Genomic DNA, 20,446 nt, shown 5'->3' with positions numbered 1-20,446 from the left:
CATGAAGGTGGCTTACACAACATACGGAGCACACTACCCTATACAATCCTACCTGGCCTAAGGTATTTCATTGCCTACCCCCCATTTTCATAAGATAAGGTATTTCATAAACGTAACAATATATATATATATATATATATATATATATATATATAAATATATATATATATATATATATATATATATGTATGTAAACATTTTATAGTTGCTTTCCCTATTCAGTAAGAAACTATGCAATTGCTGTTTAATTTTCAAGTCAATCGGATGAAAATTAATTATTTTTTAAAGTTTGACCTTTAGTTGACCTTTTGACCTCACAAATAGTTGGTTTCCCAAGTCAGTGATCCAATATGCAGATCCTGTTAAACTTTCAAGGCAATTGGTTGAAAAATGACGATTTTAGAAATTTGACTTCAAGATGACTTTTGACCTTTTGATCTCAAAATCAATAGGCTTCTCAGTTGCAGCTTTCTCTACAACTTGGTAAAGTTTCATGACGATGAGCTTAGAATTGTGACCTGTAGGCGATTGACAGACAAACAGACAAAATGAAAAATCACTCAGAGCGACACTTGGCAAAACAGAACAAAGTAGAATGACACTCAGTAGAGCATCCTTTTGACCTCAAAAATAATTAGTGGTTGAATTCAGTGACCCGATATATAAATAGACTTCAAAGTTTAAGTTAATCAGATAAATATTGACAATTTTAGAAATGTGGCCTATGTTGACTTTTTGGCCTATGTTGACCTCAAAAATAGTTGGTGGTTGGTTTCAGTAAGCTGATATGCAGATCCCATTCAGATTTCAAGGCAATCGGATGAAAATTGAGGATTTTCGAAATTTCAAAAATGTGGTTGACCTTTGGCCTTTGTTGACCTTTTGGCCTAAGCTGAACTCAAAAATAGTTGGTGGTTGAATTCAGTTAGCCGATATGTAAATCCTATTCAAATTTCAAGTCAATCGGATGAAAATTGAGGATTTTAGGAATTTGGAAAAAGTGGCTGACCTTTGGCCTATGTTGACCTTTTGACCTCAAAAATATATAGGATTTTGTCGGACCACGAAGTCTACCATTTTGTGAAGTTTCGTGAAGATCGGTTTAAAATTGTTACCTGTAGGCAAGTATAAGTGAGCGGACAGACAAACACACACACAAACAAACACACAAACACACAAACCGGAGTGAGCGATCAACATACCTGGAATTTTTTTTTTTTTTTTTTTTTTTGCCAAGTAATAACAGTCGATTGACCAATATACAGTACTTGAAGAATCTTTGATTTTGCAAGTAACAAAAAGACAAGGGTGAAAACTTAAACTAACCTCCATCCACCTTGGAGGTAATAACGAGAAAATAAATACAATGGACTTTACACTAAAATTATGACAACAGCAGGTTCATTTGCAGAATATCCATTACCAAAAAGAATATCTATTACCAAACAAAATATCCATTAACAAACAGAATATAAAACGTGCCTTAGAAGTTATCATCCATAACCACATTTGAGGTCATTTGACTGTTCGCACTGGGGTGTGGCAGGATTGCTCCAAGGGTGTGTGCTTGCCTAAGTATTATATCTGGTCTTCCACTGGATATCTGATGGCATGGGGTATAATTAAAACTGCCATTCTGGTGTGGTGCTAGCTGAAAGTGCTGCATGTAGTCTTTCGGCAGGAAACCTAAAGCTGATTGCCCACACCTTAAAGATCACACGGTATGTTTTGAAAAGGAATGGAAACAGGTATACCTACAGTCATGGCCAAGAATATTAGCATCCTTGAACTTTTTTTTTAAAATAATGCACCATTTCTTCCATAAAATTGTGGAAATTAAAAAACATTTTGGTGTCCACATATTCCTTTAGTTTGCAGTGGAACAAAACAAAAGATAGCTGAAAAACACAATCTTAGCTTATTCCACACAGAAATCCTAAAATGGCCCGGACAATATTATTGGCACCTTTTAGAAGTTGGTAGAAATAATTAGATTTCAAGGAGGTGATTCTCCTTAACCTTGGAATTTAACTCACCTGTGATGAGTTGCTGGTGCCTTCAAGATAAAAATCACTCATTCAACCAGTTTGAATAGAGAAAAGGAGTCATTCTGCTGTTTTGTGTCACTGTGTGTACCGCAATGAGCATGAAGAAAAGAAAGAAAACCAGAGAATTGTCTGAGGAGGTCAGACACAAGATTGTAGCCAAGCATGGACAATCTCAAGGATACAAGTCCATCTCCAGAGACCTTGATGTTCCTGTGTCCACCGTATGCAATGTTATCAGGAGGTTTAAGGCCCATGGCACTGTAGCCAATTTTCCTGGATGTGGCCGCACGAGAAAACTTGATCGAAGATTGCAGCAAAGGATTGTTTGAATGGTGGAGAAAGCACTTTGATCAACTGCCAAAACTGCTGAGTCTGCTGAGAGAGATGTAAGAAAGCCTGACTGGAGTTTGCCAAAACACACCTGAACAAGCCAAAATCTTTCTGGGAGAATGTCATGTGGACAGATGAGACCAAATTCAAGCTTTTTGGTAAAGCACATCATCTCTATGTTTACAGAAAACAAAATGAAGCCTTCAAAGAAAAGAGCACCTTCCCTATAGTCAAACATGGAGGAGGTTCAGTGATGATTTGGAGGTTGCTGTGCTGCCTCTGGCACTGGGTGCCTTCAATGTGTGTATAGCATTATGAAATCAGGAGATTACCAAGGCATTTTGGAGCGCAATGTTCAACCCAATGTCAGAAATGTGAGTCTCCGTCGATGGTCATGGGTCTTGCAGCAGGAGAATGATCCCAAACAGTTCAAAAAGCACCCAGGAATGGTTCAACACAAAACGCTGGACTGTCCTGAAGTTGCTAGCATCGAGTCCAGATCTAAATCCCATTGAACACCTGTGGGGAAATCTGAAAACAGCAGTTGGGAGAAGGCACCCTTCAAATCTGGGAGAACTGGAGCAGTTTGCACAAGAAGAGTGGGCTAGACTCCCAGTAGAGAGGTGGAGGAAACTCATTCATGGCTATACGAAGCGCTTAACCGCAGTTATTTTGTCCAAAGGCCTGCTACCAAATATTAAGATGAGGGTGTCAATAATTTTGTCAATCCCATTTCTTTTTATTTTCTGATTTAAAAGGATATATGTGACTGGCTCTGGCAAAAGCAGACATTTGGGGGCAAAAATCAAAATTGAGATTTTGATATCATCTGATTCCGCATGCTTTTATCTTTCATTTGATACATACATTATGTTAATTGGATGAAAATTAACGAAGTTACGGTATTTTAATGACAATTATATTTTCGTTTAAACATTAAAACATTAAAACATTTAAATTAAAGTCGTTTAAACAATGGACATAATTAGGTTCAAAGTTCACAATACAGTTCACACGCACAAAGAATGTGCACACGTAGAGCTTTTCATTCATACCAAACATGTACATCAGGGATCTCCTTCGAATTACGATGTATTATTACAGTTGACCGAATTACGATGTAGTAAAACATCGAAATTTCGCGATCTTCGTGTCTTTTTGACCGAGGAATCGTGACTTTCTGAGCACATTTTGAGAATGACATTTTAGATTCTTCGTCGAATTTCACAACTTTTCTGTTGTTTCTTGGAAAAATGTTTTGGTGCATAATAATCTAGAGAAGTTTCTCTTTCCATCCATATAAAAAAATCTCAATTTGGTCCCTGTGGTCATATTTTGACTCTCTTCGGCTTTTTCTCGCTAAGAGAAATGCCCCCAAGTGTCTGCTTTTGCCAGAGCCAGTCACATATTAAGTTCTGAATCAAAAACGAAGGTTCTGTAATATTAACAGTGAAATAAAGAATTGTGGAGACCAAATACTTTTGTCAATTTCAACTTATCTTTAGAGAAAATTGTGTCTTTTGAAAAAAGTGCAAGGGTGCCAATATTTTTGGCCACGACTGTACATTAGGTAAAGTAATGGTGAGTTGATATAGCACAAGCATGATGTGTACTTTTTTTCAATGAGCTTGCTGGCGGCACCAATAATGCACAGAATTCCTCCCATGAGGATGAAAGGTCCCATTAATCCCAAGCCTTAATGCAGCACTTTAAATTATTCTACAAATGTGAAAGTAGCTTTAGTTCCCTTATACTGATTGATATGTACATACTGTGCCATTACTGTATGAATCATTTATTTGTTTAATATGAATTACTCCTTCAGATGGCATCCGAAGTGCTACAGGAGGGGGAAACGCTGGCTGTACTGCAGCAAGAGGCGGCAGCATTAAAGGCACGGCTAGAGGATGAGCGGGCAAAGCTGCATGATGTGGAGTGTGAGCATTCCTTTCATATTATTACCTCTGAATCGGAATTTGGCAAATTGTATGGAATCTTGGCCTGAGCATGTTGTGCAGAAAGGTGTAAGGTATTTTTTTTAAGTTAAGTTAGGTAGTCAGTCTATCTGTCTGTCTGGCAGTCAAACAAAATTGAAAATCATTCCAAACAGGAAAGTTACTGTTTTTAGGGACACAAACAACAGGCATTAAGAACTAGTTAAATGTGTTAAATAAGGTGGTGTAAAAGACGGTGCATCAACGGTGGTAAATTTCTGGAAAAAGTTTTTTTTCCCCTACAGCCTTTAAAACCTTTATTTTATTTCAATTTAATTAGAACTTGAACACTGTAGAACACAAATACACTTCTTGCCACCTCCAAAAAACCCAAGTTTAGCAGTACTTGTACAAAATATTATGCCATTTTAGCCATCTTGACAAATCAAATGGGCCACTCTGCTCCTAGTGTTGGGGAATATCAAGATTCACACAAAATGGTTGGTCGTGGGAAATATATATTGTGCTCAGAAATGCAAAGCAAGAGTTTAAAAGACCGTTCCCATGTCCTTTTACTCAAGGCTGCGTGGGGTAAAGTGTTCTTTGAACTCACTATAGTTTATTTAGCAAACACATCACTGATCACGACTAAATTATATTGTTACGGACGCAGCTCAGATAACTCTAAAAGGCCGGCATGTCTATCAAAGGACCGCTGACGCCGTCCACAATACTCACGCCTAGCCGGATCTTTGCGCCCAGGGTCGGTGTACTCATCTTAATGTGAGGACCAATGTAATAATGTCATCTGGACTGGTCTCATGCTTAGCCAGAAACCTTTCCTTCTCTGTAGAATTGCTGCACCATACAATAACATATGGTCATGCTGTGTTAACATGGAGTCTTTAATGTATTTGGTCTCCAGTGCGACAGGTTGCTGAGCGTGTGGAACCACTGGGCCAATTTGTGATGAAACCACGGCGTACTCTCAAGGGTCATGGCAACAAAGTGTTGTGCATGGACTGGTGCCGGGACAAACGCAGACTGGTCAGCTCTTCACAGGTATACCTCAATTATCACCATAAATGAACTCACACAGATAATCATGATATTCAACACCTCGTTTATTACTACTGTCAACGTAGGTGGATGGAGGTTATGTTTTCACCCCTGTCTGTCTGTGTGTCTGTCTATCTGTGAGCAGGATGTCTCGAAAAGTTATATAGTCCTTGAGCCAGACCAAAAGTAATGCTCCGGCGGGGGGAGTAATTCTCATTATGATTTTCCATTAGACCAATGTCTCAAGTGTCAGAAAAGGTGTGATGGACATCTGAGAACGGTAGCTTAGTGCCCGGATGGACGCCATCTTTGAAACCACCCAGCTCGAAAATGCCCATTTGGTGGGGTACATTGTTGCACGTGTATCTGGACTTCTATACTAGCTATCGATGTGCGGTTGACGGCTAAATATACGTCCGATGTGTACCGTCTAAATAAAAAATAATATGAAGCATTTTGTTTTAGATTAATTATTATAAAAATCAATTATCGAAAAAAAATCATATATTTTTCAATATTTTATTATTAGACTTGTACCTTTTTTAGTGAAACAACACTGGTATGATTTTCCAAATTATGCATTGTGCTACACCGTTTATCTGTCTATAAAAATAACTCAAAAACTAAAACATATCATCCACCACGAGTTTACAACAAATAAATGTAAAGAGGCATAAAATGACTTAGGCCGCCGCTGGCATTATCTATTCTGACGATAACGCAAGTTAGGAATGTCGTACGGAGAGGATTTTAACACCATACGATATCTAATAAGCAGGCGGAAATTGTTACATAGGAAATCTGCACTTTGGTGGCCATCTTGGATTTCAAAATGGCCGCCAATTATATTAATTATTCATTACTAGAGTTTGGAAAGACGTATGGAGCTGATTTTAACACCATACGATGTATATTCCTAATAAGCAAGCGGAGGTATCATTGAACATGTCATGTTTTAGTCAAATAACACCGGTATGATCTTCCAAATTATACATTTTGCTAAACCGTTTATCTGTCTATAAAGATTTTCAGGCAATTTGGCCTGCATTATAATAGAGAACAACATATGCTATACAATATACAGTGCACACAAAGTTAATCATCAGAGTCGCCATCAGAGTCATTGGCATCCTGAGCCACGATAGCATCATCCTGCACCATGTTGGAGCATCCCTGCAGCTTACACACAACAGTGCACTTCAACCCATTCAGTATGCAGGAGCAATCTGACGGTCGACACGTCCTTCTGCATGTGCATGAGATGAGATTCAAGACGACATCTGGAGCTGGTAGACCCGCCATCCATCGGATTGTGAGCGAACCGCCATCATCGAGTTCCCAACCATGTCCTGCTGATGGTGTTGGGACGTCTGGTAGGTTTTCAAGGCTGCGTCGCCAGATAGCCGCCTGATAGTTGGCCCTAAGCGTATGCTGCATCAAGGAGTCTTCACAAGGCGGCAATTGTCCAGATTCGATCTGGCCCTTCTTTGCACAGAACATGTGATAACGGAGCGAATTAACACCGACGATCTTCGTGTTCTTGGCGTACAGCTGACACGTGAAGGCCTGAATGCTATTGAAGACGTCTGTTGGTACATTCCACGAAGATCCCAGATCTGTGAATGCTTGAAGATACAGCTCATTCGCTTGCACAAGCTTCAAAGCCTTTATCTTTCCTTGGCTAGCCAGAGCACTCACAGTGTCACACCCGCTCCATGCATGAAGCCCTGGCAATGCACTGCAAACTCCAGACCCCAATACCGCAGCCAACTTTCCAACGTCGATCATTCTGACTCGAACCTTTGTTCCTCGTCTGATGAAGAGCTGACTATCGATGGTTCTGCTGAGATGAAGACTGATGATCAGAACGTCGGTGTCATCTGCCACTAAGATGATCGTCTTGTAGTGGGTAGCGGCGTGCTTTGCGTGGAGAAACATACGCGTGTCTGCTTCCTCGTGGCTACATTCGAGTGCTTGCACCAACTTCCACCTATCGCGGGTCAGTACCAGACATTTTTCACCACAGGTGACATACAGTGTTCTGTTGCCTAGCTTTTCGCGATTTGTTTCATGTTTCCACGACTCCGCCAGAAACACAACCAGTTTCTCCTTTGTCTGGCTGCAAGCAAGGAGACGCCGCCAGTTCATGATTTTGTGTGCGGGTCTGATCTCGCTGAAACTGATGCCTTCATTTGAACCGCGGTTCACACGCTCAGCTGCTTTGATGGATTCTTCTGTGTATGTGTCAAAGACAACATCGATGCGCTCACTGCCTTGACCAGCGTGAAGCGCTGCAGCAAGGATGCGGTCAGATAGTTCTTCGAACGTGTCGTTCTCGCCATGCATCTTTTGTATGAGAGCCATCGCATCAATTATTGTTGCACTTCGCTTGTCAACGCTCTCGGCTGGTTCCACAAGACCTTCCATGTGTTTCGCAAGTGCAGCTTTGTTCGTTTTTTTCATTGACCCATCAACGTTTGCCAAAGACCATGGTAACGGCCCTAGTGGGTGACAAAGGACAAGTTGCATGTCGAGGTTCCTTGTCTTGGCGATGAGTATCATGGTGGCAAACAGTTGTCTGTCAGCTCTCAGGACGATCTCCTTGTTTGTGCCCTTCACAACTTTCTGCTTGATCTTACCAAAGGTCTTCAAGTTTAGCTTGTTCAATGTGTCATGAAAGCCTGTTCCCTCTTCAAGACGTTTCTGGAAGCTTTGATACGCCGCTTCCCCCTTTTGCAGGGTGTTGAGTAGGTCATTAGAAACGTCCTCCCTCGCAGCCGCTCCGGTAGATATACTGAGAAGACATGAGGGATCATCGGCGAATGGATTGGTCCAGTCATTTTCCAGTAGATCACAGATAGCTGTGACGCCAGACTCATCACGTTTGATGCGAGAAGTAGACAAGTCAGGGTGCTTGGCGTGAGATGTGTCGCTGCCATTCACAAGGATAGTTTCTCGTAGTTGCCTCAGTGCAGTAGCCCGATTTTCTGCAGTTAGATAGTATCGTGACACAGCCCCTTGTCGAAGACTAAAACCTCGTGTTCCTCCAGCTGTTTGCATATCTTTGTTTACTGTTTCTTCTGTTGTCTGATCAACAGCGATTCTGGCAAATGGATTCCCTGGTCTAAGCTGTACGGAGAAGTAGCCTTGATTGAAATGCCTGTACAACTCGGGGCATGTTTCGTGGAGTTGCGTCATCTGTGCATAGTACACTGGTAGATATCTAGCATAGTTCACCTTGTTCATTGCGAAACACCAAGGGATCACTCTTCTGACACAAGCCAAGTGAAGCATCCAGTCGCCTTCTCTATCCGCACGAATCAACCCCAGCAGGGTCTCTACCATATCAATATACATCATCCAGAAGCGAGCCAGGTCTCCATGTTTGGTTCGCAGAAAATGTAGGTATTTCGCGAACATGTCAAAGCTCTGTACACATGAATCATCATCGAGAGCAGCAGCGAGAGTCTCGTGGCAAACATCCTCCTTGATGCTGCGAATTTTGAGGTCAGTGCTTCGAATCTGGGGTTCCTCGTCAGGATGATTGCTTTCTATCCACACCTGGAAGCCCTTCCAAATGATGCGCATTAGTGCCTCGTACATCAACTTGTGGAGTCGCACAGCACGGTTGTATTGCTTGCCTTCCAGAACCCTGTTGATGGAACCTTCAGTGATTACTCCTGACTCAACAGCTACATCCCGAAGGCCTGCATCTCCAAACATTTTCCCAATGCTCGACATGAAGTTACAGATGGTATGGAAGTTCCCCATCATGAGCACGATTCTTCCATATCGATCGACATCTTTCCATGCTATTTCGGTCGCCTTAGCAAATAGTGCCTGGTCTAGCACCACCGGTATACGCTCAAGCTGAAGTGATGACATGATGTTCAGAGCTTCTCTGAGGATTTCTTGCACTGTTGCCATATCTGTGGCAGGCGCGTTTATAGTCGGCAGGTAGCCAACTACATCTTCCGTCACCTGAACACGATCTCTAGTCATGATGTTGAAACCAGTCCACGAACTGATTGTCTGGTCGCATGGTTCCAGCATGCGAGTCATAATCCATACGTGATTTCGGCGCTGCGCAAGGGATGTTGCGCCTGCAAGAGTGTCAGAAAGATCTGCAGGCTTGATTGCAGGTGGGCCCTCTCGTTTCCCACCGCTGTATATTGGAACTAAATCGCTGGATGACGGGATAGATCGCTTCTTATCTGCTTTGGATACTGCCGATGGAGGTTGGGGCGGCAAACACGACTGCGACTTCGGTTGGACGATGATACCGTTGACGCGATGCGATGTTCCGCCACCACTCAGCGATTCCTCTAGCCTGTCGATGTTATCGAATGCTAATACAGTCGGGACCGAAGGGTGCACATGTGACGGAAGTGGTACTGTATCTTTCTCCACACTTGCTAATTTGTCTATGCATAGCGCTGTCTCGATTTCTTCCAGAACTGTGTACGAACATCCGTGCCCGAGTCGATTCAATATTCTGATGACCTCTGTATTACCGGTGAGCGTTTTCATGACCCACGGAAGTAGGACATGCTTCGATGTTCTGATGGTACCCCGGTGTACAGCATTGATGATATCTTGAGCCATCGACCATACCAGTGTGTCGGCACGCGCAGAGCTACCCCCACTCCCGCAAATCAAAGTATGCAGAAATACACGAAGAGAATCTGGTATCTTCACGTAATCTGAAGTGAGTTCTGCTGGCTGAGGCGGCCAACGTTCATTGTAATGAGCATCTTTGATCTGGTGTCGCAGTGAAGTAGCTGCACGCACAATGTTACTTTCACCGTCCGTTCGTTCAAATGCTTTCACTTCTGCTTTCAGGTTTACGCACTCTGCAGCAATCTCTCGCTTTGTCAGATTATCGGGCATCAAGTATACACGGTGTTTCACATTGAAGAAGATGAGCGATTCTCCAAACTCTCTTTGTAATGTGCGCTGCAGATTCTTCTTGATGGAGTCACGAACATCAACTGAAAATGTATCTGAAGACAGGATATCTGTTGCAACATCAACTATTGGAACAATCCTCGGGTTCAAGAACAAGTCAGTGCGAATGAAATTGAATATACATCGTATCATTTCTTTTTTCTCGATATTATCTTCAATGTCAGTTTCTACTTGAGGTTTTTGGGGCCGTGTGTAGTTTCTATAGCAGGAGAAGTGGTAGTGAGCCTCAGCTGCAACCATATCTCGTGTAGTCAATGCCAAAACTCTCTCATCATTGCGAGCTGTCGCAGCATCTCTTATTGTCTTATCTGCTCGAAGTTCAACAGCCAAGACAACTGTTTCACGGGTACGACTGCCTTTTATGAATTTTGAAGCACGCTGGCAAAAAATGCATTTATCATCGTAGACCGTTGAAGTTGATCCTGTCTCTTCCCGTGATGATCGCCGTCGCACCGCATCGCCAGTATCAACTGAAGAACTTCTAGCTGCATTGGTCAAAGTAGCTAGGTGGTTTTTTGTGAGTGAAGTCTGATCTACAAGCCCTATGGTATAATATTGGAATATTAGGAAGTTCAACTGCGCCTTCTTGGACTAGCTTTAGAATTGGATAAAAGTTTCTAACTGCGGCTGCGTCACACAATGTCTTCCAAGAACTGTTGCCCGCTGCCTTGCTTAGTTCAGAGAGTGGCGACTTCTTGCTGCACAGGATGCACGTTCCGGACTCAGGCTCAATCTTCGCCCGTTTCGCCTCGACAACCGGCCATCTCAGCTGAAATGAACAAAAAGACTGACGTTAGATTACTCCGATATCCGAAAAGCTCGCCAGCTTACATAGACATACTCATCCAAGTCAGTGAACATGTTAGATGGCGCCACAATACAACTCTATAATAGAGTTGTATGTGGCGCCATCTAACATGTTCACTTTTAGTTCTTAAGCCACCCACCCCACCCCCCCCCCCCCCCCCCCCCCCCCCCCCCCCCTCAGAAATTAATCAGGTCACCGCAACAAATCTCAGACTGAGATATAGAATATAGAATATAGATATAGAATAGACTGACGTCACTTTCGGCACTGGGTTCTGTGGGTTGATTATCGGCGGGAAATTCCAACTGACATAGTTTCGGTTTGTGGAAAGTGCATGCCTTTTCATATATTTTTTTGTGTACACTCGTGGTGGATGATATGTTTTAGTTTTTGAGTTATTTTTATAGACAGATAAACGGTGTAGCACAATGCATAATTTGGAAAATCATACCAGTGTTGTTTCACTAAAAAAAGTACAAGTCTAATAATAAAATATTGAAAAATATATGATTTTTTTTCGATAATTGATTTTTATAATAATTAATCTAAAACAAAATGCTTCATATTATTTTTTATTTAGACGGTACACATCGGACGTATATTTAGTCGTCAACCGCACATCGATAGCTAGTATAGAAGTCCAGCTACACGTGCAACAATGTACCCCACCAAATGGGCATTTTCGAGCTGGGTGGTTTCAAAGATGGCGTCCATCCGGGCACTAAGCTACCGTTCTCAGATGTCCATCACACCTTTTCTGACACTTGAGACATTGGTCTAATGGAAAATCATAATGAGAATTACTCCCCCCGCCGGAGCATTCACTTCAAAAAATGGCCGGTTGGCTCAAGGACTAATAGCCGGATTCGGACGAAACTTGGTGCACAGGTTGGGTGGGTGATAATGAGGAATTGATTCAATTATGGTGAAGACCTGGATCCGGATCCAGATCCGAAAACCAGAGTTTTTGAAACGATTCTTCACAATACGCAACTTTCGAAATGACGTAATCCACCCCAGATTGTTCGGCACATATACACCATAGTAACAAAGTAAATTGGAGTGGCCTGAACATATTTCATGCCTCTCAGCCAAGGATTGTAGAATGAAATGACTAAAAAAACTTTTTTTTAAAGCCGAAAGTACTTGTAAGTGTACCTGTGAGAAAGGGGTGAGTGTGCATGTGCCTCTGCACAACGAAACAGTTGGAGAACTTCCTGATCAGCTCATCCAAAAAGTTGATATATTGCTCTCCGTATTGCAAGAAATCCAGACGATGTGGGCCCGTGAAAAGTCGAAGGTTCATAGATGTGTTCTAACCAAACCTTTATGCTGCCTCACACCGATGGTAAGGTCATATATGCAGCATGTCGATGCTCAGGCTAAGTTAAAAATATGAGCAATAACCCTGGGTGCTCACCTGGTAGAATAAAGCAGTGCAGTATACTACACCGACTAAAGGTATTTAAAACAGTATCATGGTATTTTAAACCAATTTCAATGGTTGTTAGGAGACAGGGCAGCATGTAGAATCATACTAACATAATCATTAGACAATTATATAAATGAACAGGATTATAACTAATTAATTGACATAGATGGGAAAATTACATGCCCAGATCAGGAATCGAACCCAGATCCTCTGGGGAACCGTTGGACAAAAAGGAAATAAAAAGCAAGAATGGCCACGAATCAAGGGAGGCGCAAAGCGCCCCTTCTTTTATATGGAATGGTTTCTCTGTAAGCAATATAAAGAGAAATGTGAAAAAGTATAAATAATTGAGAAAGACCGAAGAGAGATGTGAAAGAGAAAGGAGCAAAGATCAGAAATATTAGGAAAAACCAGGATAGATAGATTTGAGCAGTTATTTCCCAAGGTTCAACTGCAGCAACAGGTAATAAGAACAATGAAAATATGAACTATGTTTATAATTGAAGGGGCCGTCTTGGAGCATGTCACACAGGAGAAGTATCTGGGGAATTAATAGATGTTCAGAGTAAAGGGGATGGGGATAGAGAGGAGGGGTGGAGCGGATAAGCAGAGAGCACAGTCAGTGGCAGGCAGCCACAGGTAAAATGAAGAGGAGAGTGAGGATGATGATAGTAAGGCAGGAGTCCTTCAATCAGAGAATGGTGAATGCATGGAGTGCAAGGGGAGTGACAGTTGAGTCAGGGGATCGTTTTAAAATCGAGTTGGTTAGGTATCTGGAAGTAGTGGGGATGGTGGAGTCTAATACAGTACATGACCAAAAGTATGCAGACACCCCTTCTAATTAGTGGATTCGGCTGTTTCAGCCACACCCATTGCTGACAGGCATATATAATCAAGCACACAGCCATGCAATCTCCATAGACAAACATTGGCAGTAGAATGGGCCATACTGAAGAGCTCAGTGACTTTCAACGTGGCACCGTCATAGGATGCCACCTTTCCAACAAGTCAGTTCGTCAAATTTCTGCTCTGCTAGAGCTGCCCCGGTCAACTGTAAGTGCTGTTATTGTGAAGTGGAAACGTCTCGGAGCAACAACAGCTCAGCCATGAAGTGGTAGGCCAAACAAGCTCACAGAATGGAACCACCGAGTGCTGAAGCACGTAGTGCGTAAAAATCGTCTGTCCTCGGTTGCAACACTCACTACCGAGTTCCAAACTGCCCTTGGAAGCAACGTCAGCACAACAACTGTTCGTCGAGAGCTTCATGAAATGGGTTTCCATGGCCGAGCAGCCACACACGAGCCTAAGATCACCATGCGCAATGCCAAGCGTCGGCTGGAGTGGTGTCAAGCTAGCCGCCATTGGACTCTGGAGCAGTGGAAACACGTTCTCTGTAGTGATGCATCACGTTTCACCATCTGGCAGTCCGACGGACGAATCTGGGTTTGGCGGATGCCAGGAGAACGCTACCTGCCCGAATGCATAGTGCCAACTGTAAAGTTTGGTGGAGGAGGAATAATGGTCTGGGGCTGTTTTTCATGGTTCGGGCTAGGCCCCTTAGTTCCAGTGAAGGTAAATCTTAATGCTACAGCATATAATGACATTCTAGACGATTGTGTGCTTCCAACTTTGTGGCAACAGTTTGGGGAAGGCCCTTTCCTGTTTCAGCATGATAATGCCCCCGTGCACAAAGCGAAGTCCATACAGAAATGGTTTGTTGAGATTGGTGTGGAAGAACTTGACTGGCCTGCACAGAGCCCTGACCTCAACCCCATTGAACCCCTTTTGGATGAATTGGAACGCTGACTGCGAGGCAGGTCTAATTGCCCAACATCAGTGCCCGACCTCACCAATGCTCTTGTGGCTGAATGGAAGCAAATCCCCGTAGCAATGTTCCAACATCTAGTGGAAAGCCTTCCCAGAAAAGTGGAGGCTGTTGTAGCAGCAAAGGAGGGGGGGGGGGGGGGGCGGGAGAGGGGGAGCGACCAACTCCATATTAATGCCCATGATTTTGGAATGAGATGTTCGATGTTCGGGTGTCCACATACTTTTGGTCATGTCGTGTATGTTGGCATGATTGCGCAGCTTGATAGGCCTAATGGCCTCCTCCTGCCTAATGGCTTCTTCGGTATGAAGGGCCAAATTGTCTCCTAGAATTTTCTTACACTGTACGATGTAGTATATCCTTTGTTGCTACTAAATATCATTGTAGACTACCTGAAACCCAAAACTTGCAATATATTGTACATATGTCAAGATGCAAGTCAGACGTTACGTATTCATTGACTTAACATTGCTGAAGGATGAGACAGGTTACTAACTTTATTCTTGAACCTGTTGGTGTCTAGGATGGAAAGGTGATCGTGTGGGATGGATTTACATGCAATAAGGTAATATTATGCCATAACAGTTATATGGAAATGTTAGAGATAATGCTTTGTTTGAATATGGGGTTAGAGTAAGGAAAGCAATGAATTATAAAAACTGAGACAATAGAACCTACAAATCAAGAAAAAGAGATAACTCCAAAGATAACAGCACTTAAGGGGAAGTGTGCATGCTCAGCATTTAAGCATCGGTCTTACAACACGTGTTTCTGAATTCAGGCTTCATCAGCAAGACAAAATCAGCTGAAAAGTTAAGGGTTTACAGGCAACCTATATTCTATTTGATACCATTCACATAGCACGCCAGGCAGCAGGAAGGAAGATTCGGGGGGACTTAGTCCGAAACGAGGCCTTATGGATTGGGTCTCCTCCATCTGTCCGTGCGTGCGTGTATGCGTCCGCAACCATATCTTGGAGATGTATGGACCAATTTTGTTCACACTTGGCACAAAGACAATAAATGATGGACATTGTGATAGATCGGGACCGAGCGAGGTGAGGTAATAACCACGGGAAGAGCACGTACACAAATAAGCACGAGCCAGGTACAGTTGCTTGCAAGAGGAGCTGTATTGAACAGTGCACCGGAAGAGGAAGTACCCCAAAAATCATGTGTATAACAAACTCAACAAAAGCACATAATTATATGAGTAAATAATATACAAGTTATTGTAGCACAGAATTATTGGTAATGCAAAGACCCATTAATAATTCAGTGGTTGACAGACATCATTTTGTTTCACGATACCATTAAACATGGCCGACTGGTGGCCATTTTAGTTGTAAAAAAACGATATTAAACACATCCTCAACCATTTCTCGGACTTGCATTTACCGATCTTGTTCAAACTTAGCACACAGATAATGAATGATGGGTTACATTTTTTTTTTCACGTCATTGATTTTCGAGATCAGATCCAAGATGGCCGACTGGTGGCCATTTTGTTACTTAAATGTGCTCCCAACCATTTCTTGAACATGCATGGTCCGAATTTGTTCAAACTTGGCACAATCACAGTACATGGTGGTATACACATTCAACTCAGTTTATTTTGCGATCTGATCAAAGATGGCCAACTGGTAGACTGGCGGCCATTTTGTTACTTAAACGTGTCCCCAACCATTTATTGAACATGCATGGTCTGAATTTGTTCAAACTTGGCACAAGCAGAGTACATGATGGCATACATGTGCACCTCACTTTATCTTGCGATCTGATCAAAGATGGCCGACTTTTAGACTGGCGGCCATTTTAGTTGCAAAAAACCCGATATTCACCACGTCTTCAACCATTTCTCTGACATGCATTTACCCATCCTGTTTAAACTTAGCACACAGATAATGAATGATGGGTTACATTTTTTTTTTCACGTCATTGTTTTTCGAGATCAGATCCAAGATGGCCGACTGGTGATCATTTTGTTAATTAAATGTGTCCCCAACCATTTCCCGGACATGCATTGACCGATTTTGTTAAAACTTGGCACAAAGTGAATACTTGAGAGTATATACATGCAGAAGATTTTGTTTTGTAATCCGACCAAAGATGGCTGACTGGTGGCTTTTAACTCCGTACAAAAAATTACTAAAACCACGGGGGCTGTAACATTTTACGTCTTTTTCTTCTTGTTGTATTAAGTTGGATTAAGTTGTTGTATTAAGTTGGACCAACTTCTATCTACCCATCCCAACTCTCTCTTCCTCATATGTGGTGATTTCAATTGTCACCATGCCAGTTGGCTGGGTGTGGGTACCTCTCTCACCAGCCATGGCTCTTCAGCAAAGGACTTCTGCGACTCACTGGGAATGACACAATCTGTCAATTTCCCGACCCGGATCTCAGTCAACGGAGCATCTTCTCTTCTGGATTTGGTTATGACAAACTTCCCTGAAAATGTCTGCTGCTCTTCTTCTGCTCCAATCGGCTCATCTGATCATGTGCTTGTCAAAGTGGACATCTCTCTGACCATTCTCAGAGAGCCTCCTCAGCGTCGACGAGTCTGGCATTTCACTCAGGCCAACTGGCACGGTCTTCAAGCAGCCATCAATCATCTGGACTGGTCTCCCATCTCTACCGCCTCTGACATCAACTCATCCTGGGAATTCTTTCAAAGTAAATTGCTCTCTCTCATGCACAGATTTATCCCATCTCGTCTTCAGTTGTCATACCCTTCCACCCGTCCATGGTACACGGAATCTTGTGGTGAGGCTGTTGCCCTGAAACAACTTGCTTTCGTCTCCTGGAAAGCAAATCCAACAAAAGGAAATCTCATTTCCTTTCACAAAGCCCGAAACAAGTGTGTGTCCACCCTCAGGAGAGCCAGGAAACAATATCTCACCGTTCTCAAGACCGAACTCTCTTATCTGTCTCCCTCTTCCAAATCCTGGTGGCGTCTGGTCAAATCTGTTTCTGGTGTTTGTTCCCCCTCCATCCCCTCCCTCACCTCAAACGGCTTAACGGCTGACTCCGCACGTGAAAAAGCTGAATGCCTCAACTCTGTGTTTGCCTCTAAATCTTGTGTCCCAAACCCATCCCTCTCTGTACCCACCGTACCCAGTCGTACCCAGCTGCTCCTGGACTCTGTGTCCTTTCCTCCTGACAAGGTGGAAAAGTTTCTGTCAACCCTCGACTCTGATTCTGCAACTGGTCCTGATGGCATCAGCCCACGGGTCCTAAAATCATGTGCTTCCGCTCTTTCACTCCCTCTTTCTGTTCTCTTCACCCTCTCTTTTGCTCAAGGTCATCTGCCATCTGCTTGGAAATCAGCCAACATCACCGCTTTGCACAAAAAAGGTGCAAAAACAGATCCCAGCAACTACAGACCAATCAGCCTTCTCCCAATTATCAGCAAAGTCATGGAATCCATCATTGCTTCAGATATGAAATCTTTCCTCTTCTCCAATGGCTTGATCTCTGATCATCAATTTGGTTTCAGACCTGGTCACTCTACTCTGGACATGCTGCTTCTGCTTTCTCAACAATGGATGGAGGTCCTCAACGCCAAACAGGAAATTAGAGCCGTCTCCCTTGACATTTCACGTGCCTTCGATACGGTCTGGCACCCTGCTCTGCTCACCAAACTCTCCTCCTTTGGTATCCATGGAAATCTCCACGCATGGCTGGCGGACTTCCTCTCTGGTCGTAGTCAACGTGTGGCCCTGAATGGGTTTCTCTCATCTCCTCTTCCTGTTCAGGCTAGAGTTCCCCAAGGTAGTGTTCTGGGCCCTGTGCTTTTTCTGGTCTTCATCAATGATCTCTCTGACTCTCTTGAAAATCCTCTCTATCTCTTTGCTGACGACTCCACTCTCTGTCGCTCCATTCCTCATCCCTCATCCCTCAGATCGGCAGTCTGCAGCCTCCTCACTCTCTGCAGACCTGGACAAAATCACAGACTGGGCAAACAAATGGAACATGTCTTTCAATCCTGATAAATCTCACACTCTTACGATGTCTCTCCGAAAAAACCGACTGGAAAATCCTCCCATCCACTTTCTGAATAATCCTCTCCAAGAAGTTCTGTCACTCAAGCTTTTGGGTCTCACTATTTGCCATGATCTTTCCTGGGAAAACCACATTTCAAATCTGGCCTCCAAAGCCAGTCGCCGACTGGGCATCCTCCGTCGTGCGAAGTCTTTCCTTGGCACACCTGAGCTCCTCACCACATACAAGGCTTTCATCCGCAGCTCTATGGAATACTGCTCTCCCCTCTGGTCTGGTGCTCCTGCCTCACACCTAGCCCATCTTCACGCTGTTGAAACCAAAGCGTTCAGAATCATTGGAATCTCCCGCGATGAAGCTAACTCCAAGGGCCTTTCACTCACTCACCGCAGGCAGGTTGGTGGTCTTTCCGTCTTCTACCGACTCCTCTATGGCCTTGCCCCCCCAGCCATCTCTGGGCTCTGTCCCCCAAATATTCCTACAAGTCGCACAAGATCTGCCTGCAACCCTCTTATGGTTAAACTGCCAAAATCAAGACTTTCTGCTCACCTTCACTCCTTCATTCCTCTTTTCTCCCGCCTCTGGAACAAACTCCCTCACTCTCTTCAATCCCACTCCACCCTCCAGGTCTTTAAAACAGCTGTTCACCACCATCTCTTATCCTCCCCCATCCAAAACCTTGATCTTTTCTACCCCCGCTAATTTCGGTCCCCTTGTGTTTTATACTTTTCCCACCCCCCCCCCCCCCCTTCCCACGCCTCCTGCCCCCAAGCCCTCTCCCTCCCACACTTCTCCCTGCTCTCAAATGTTGTGGTTGTGTGCTTCCCCTTCTCTCCCCATCTTGTCTTCCGCTCCCTCTTTTTGTATATTTTGTTTGTCTGGTTGATTTGTTTGTGAAATAAATGTTAGCTCTTTCGCGAGCCTCGATTCAGTATACAAAAAAAAAAAGAAAAAAAAAGTTAACCAGTCTGTTGTCTGTCGGCTTAAATATAAGTTGTATATGTTAATTGGAAATTTAGGTGGATTTAATTGTATGATAATGTTTGTATTTTTAAATGTTCATTTTAGGTTTTCTAAGAATTATAAATATACATTGTCATTTATTTTAGGCATATGTGTGCACGTTATTTTTCTCATCAGGAGCATGCAGTGACAATGCCATGCACATGGGTAATGGCATGTGCCTATGCCCCCTCTGGGTGTGCGATCGCCTGCGGGTAAGGCTGGGTGCTGAGAATGAGAGGGAGAGAGAGAGAGAGTGGGGATGTCTTTTTTAAAATACAATATAGCAGTTTGTTTCAAGCTTTGAAACAAATGCATTGATTAGATGCTTCCTGTCTCTTACCATAAGCAATCCCCTGACATTAGTTATGGTGCTCACTTTTATTCAGGGGTCTTGACAACAAGTGCTCTGTGTACCCACTGAGCTTTGACAAGAATGAAAACATGGCTGCGAAGAAGAAGTCTGTCGCTATGCACACAAATTACCTCTCTGCTTGCTGTTTTACCAATTCAGACATGCAGGTAATGACTAGGTAACCAAAAAACGCATGTAAGTTGTGGGGAAAAGCTGAGATATTCATCCCAGATAAATCCTGTAATATAGGGGACACATTCCAACTTTCGTTATCAGTATAACTTTCGTTGTAGTTCCAACTTTCGTTAATATGAAACTTACATGTTCTCTTCTTTTTGTTTATCGGCTTACCCATCCCATCCTGGGCAAGATGTTAAATTGCATCCACCACTGCCTTATGGTTAGGCTTTTTAGCCTGGGCCTTGTTCAAGGTTGCACCCTGAAAAAAGTGGTTGGCATCAGGAAGGGCATTCGGCCGTAAAACCTTGCTTCAATCTTTATTTTTTATGATGTCAGTAAGGAATGGGCAGGATACAACCTACTTATGTTAAACAGAAAGGCAGACAAACTCGGGGTAATGGACTTAATTACCCTGGTATTCACTATAATGGCAAACAGCCCGATGCTGTTCATAGGTCTCTGGCACATACGGAAAAGAAGGTAGTGGAGGTCTTGTTGAGAGTT

General features: G+C 43.2%; 1 protein-coding gene across 2 annotated transcripts in view; it reads left to right on the top strand.

The window, feature by feature from the left end:
• GNB5 (G protein subunit beta 5) overlaps positions 1 to 20,446 on the top strand; it is a 51,019-nt gene that overhangs the window by 16,314 nt on the left and 14,259 nt on the right. For both annotated transcript variants that reach the window (XM_068112805.2, XM_068112804.2), the window contains exons 2-6: positions 4,204 to 4,315; positions 5,238 to 5,374; positions 14,928 to 14,969; positions 19,546 to 19,622; positions 19,797 to 19,929. In XM_068112805.2, coding sequence (XP_067968906.1) covers positions 4,204 to 4,315; positions 5,238 to 5,374; positions 14,928 to 14,969; positions 19,546 to 19,622; positions 19,797 to 19,929 — 501 coding nt within the window. The remainder of the gene's footprint in view (positions 1 to 4,203; positions 4,316 to 5,237; positions 5,375 to 14,927; positions 14,970 to 19,545; positions 19,623 to 19,796; positions 19,930 to 20,446) is intronic.

This window comes from Myxine glutinosa, chromosome 4, assembly GCF_964187855.1.
Source record: "Myxine glutinosa chromosome 4, kmMyxGlut1.1, whole genome shotgun sequence".
NCBI lineage: Eukaryota > Metazoa > Chordata > Myxini > Myxiniformes > Myxinidae > Myxine > Myxine glutinosa.
This window is presented reverse-complemented; position numbering and strand designations above follow the sequence as displayed.